At 36.8% G+C, this 2500-nt stretch overlaps 2 protein-coding genes across 4 annotated transcripts in view; both read left to right on the top strand.

Moving 5' to 3' along the window:
* Positions 1-2500, top strand: part of LOC137642764 (N-acetylgalactosaminyltransferase 6-like) — a 261626-nt gene that overhangs the window by 187147 nt on the left and 71979 nt on the right. The gene's annotated exons all lie outside the window — the stretch shown is intronic.
* The window catches only part of LOC137642253 (uncharacterized), a 73210-nt gene that overhangs the window by 62316 nt on the left and 8394 nt on the right, over positions 1-2500 (top strand). The window contains exons 2-3 of the mRNA XM_068374780.1: positions 685-985; positions 1328-1472. Of these exons, the coding sequence (XP_068230881.1) occupies positions 703-985; positions 1328-1472 (428 nt within the window). The 5' untranslated portion in view covers positions 685-702. The remainder of the gene's footprint in view (positions 1-684; positions 986-1327; positions 1473-2500) is intronic.

The raw sequence follows: 2500 nt of genomic DNA, 5'->3' as shown, positions 1-2500 counted from the left end.
ATGATTCTTTGTACAACGAAGGCTTTCTTAATTAAGTCGTGTCAAAAAACTCTCTCTCTATTGATTGCCTTAAACCTGTGTATCTCCTGCAGGATGACCCACCTACAGTGTGCCTATCAAAAGCAGGACACCCTTTTTCACATGTGTTTTTAGAGTGGGAGCCATGTGCCGCACATGTTTCACACACTCTTGTATACTGTGACGGTATTTCCTTTTTCCGCATTTGTCGCTCTTCCCCCGCACTGATAACAGAACCTGTTTAAGCTTGCCTTTTCATGCATTTGGAGGTTTGAATTTTTGTGACGTTTGCTCTCAAGTGCTTTTATATAAGCTCGTTGTCTCTTTGATAAATTTCAGTTGCATTCCTCTTGCCTCTCTGTTATAACCTAACAGCCCACTCACGCAATATTTTGACATTAGATAAAGCTAACTATTTTTACATTTGGTAACTGTTAATGTAACACTATTTTTCTTCAAATGAGAAGTAAAACGTGACTAGATATTTTGTAATAATTTTTCTTTTATTAGATAATAGATGATGGGAAATTTTTCTATTTCGACGAATTTCGTTCTGAAAGCTGACATAAAAGCACCCTAGTTGGAAATGAAACAGTTAGTCTTGTTGATATTCTTCTCCTTTGATAAGCCTTTGTTCAAACTATAACAATATCAATCTTCTTTCAGATTTTGCAAAAGTCAGTCATGAAGGAAAGAGTGAAAATTCCTCTTGAAGAAATATCTCTGGTTTGCTGGGTCATTTTGATTTCTTCTGGACAAACGTTAGTTGAAGCTACAATGATTGCTATGAATCAACCGACTGAATGTACTGTAAGTGGACAAGTGCCCATACCCACCACTGCTTATCCCACAAAAGAAGAAGATTTCATGACCTACCCTGACAGTGCCCAGACGTATCGCACCGGATCCCGGATCATATGTGCTTCTTATTCGTTGTTAAAGAAGGCCGTTGCTCTCTCATATGAAGTTAAGCGTTACCTCTGTTGTATGTTTACTTGTGCCCCTTATTCATACAGCTTGGTACTCATACTATTCTTTTCCCTACATCTAAATAATTTTAGTATAGTTTTGTAACATGGATTATTTCTCCAGTCCGCTTAGTGTTTTATCGTTGCATTCTGGCTTTTCTTGAGATTTTGTATTTGACTCTATTGTATCTTAACTGTAGTGTATCTTGATTCTATTGTATCTGATGAAACTTGTGTAAGGCCCTCTAAAGTTAATTACAAATTCTGTTACGTAATTTTCTTAATGTTTTATGAAAAATTAATATACCGAGTTAGGTGATTATTTTTCTTTTGCATAACAGATGGCGTTTGTACAATTTACGGTGCAGGCAATGGACTCTATAATAAAGTTAGTTACTATGGTGCCCATCTTATGCCTCCTGCCGAAGATATTGAGGATGTTTCTCGATTTAAACCAGCATATTCAAGTCAACCACTTTCAGAAGCGTAAGTACAAGTTTTTTTTTTTTTTCTGAAAACATGATTCAATCATATCCACTATCATATACAGTTTTCCTTATGATGAGGGAGGTGGCAGGGCTATTGCTTAGCTAGAAAAGGCCCAATAAAAGGGAATTAAAGTTCTATAAAAGGGAGGAGAACGGAGGAACAAAACTTTGAGCGAGCAAAATTTAGGATTTAAAGGTGGATTTCTGAGGAGGAAGGTTAGCAGATGAAGAATTTAGAATTTTGCCTTTGTAAAGAGTAATGATGAGATAAGAGAGTTAAGATTGCCATGTTATGGACATGTAGTAAGGATGGGTGAGAGGTGGAAGTGAAGAAGCCTTGAGTAGAACCTGTAACGGGTGGAAGGTAAAGTGGTAGGCAAAGGATTGTAAGGCGGGTGATTAATTAGAGGATTTATATTGATGATTTATTTTTGAGTAAGGGAATTTAGAAGAGTGCAGTATGATAGTTGAATGGTTATTAAGTGTAAAAGTGCAGTATTATTAGAAAGGGTGGATATATAGAGTGGTAGAGAAGATTGTGAGAGAAAACCTTTAAAGATTTTCTCTAATAAGTAAATAGGCAATATAGTGATAATTAGAGCAGGGTAGAGATGTTTGCATGACGCCTGGTCACGTGGTGTTGCTAGTAGTGAAGGAGATTGTGAGAGAGTCGGTCAGCTGATTAGATTCATTGTGATTGAATTATAATGGTGGTGAGTGCGCTCTCCTGTCTCTCTATTGGTCCGTATGTTTGTATAGAGTTAGAATTGTTAGTTTAGTGTTTATAAGCGGACAACTGGAATAGAAGGAAACATAAAGAAGGTAAATATAGTGTGAAATAGTAAATTTATCAGTGGGATACAGCGAACGATAGAAATCATTGGAGAAGCAGCATCAAGGCTCCTCGCATTTAGGGGTAGAGACAGCGGATCATCTATCTCCATCTACTTCTATCTACCAATTCCTCCTCTGGCACACTAACTACCCTCATAACTTTTCTTATTAAAACCATAAATCTCCTATTAG

The sequence above is a fragment of the Palaemon carinicauda genome, chromosome 6 (genome assembly GCF_036898095.1).
Source record: "Palaemon carinicauda isolate YSFRI2023 chromosome 6, ASM3689809v2, whole genome shotgun sequence".
NCBI classification, from domain to species: domain Eukaryota; kingdom Metazoa; phylum Arthropoda; class Malacostraca; order Decapoda; family Palaemonidae; genus Palaemon; species Palaemon carinicauda.
The sequence above is the reverse complement of the archived record's forward strand: the minus strand, read 5'-3'. Positions and strand labels throughout refer to the sequence as shown.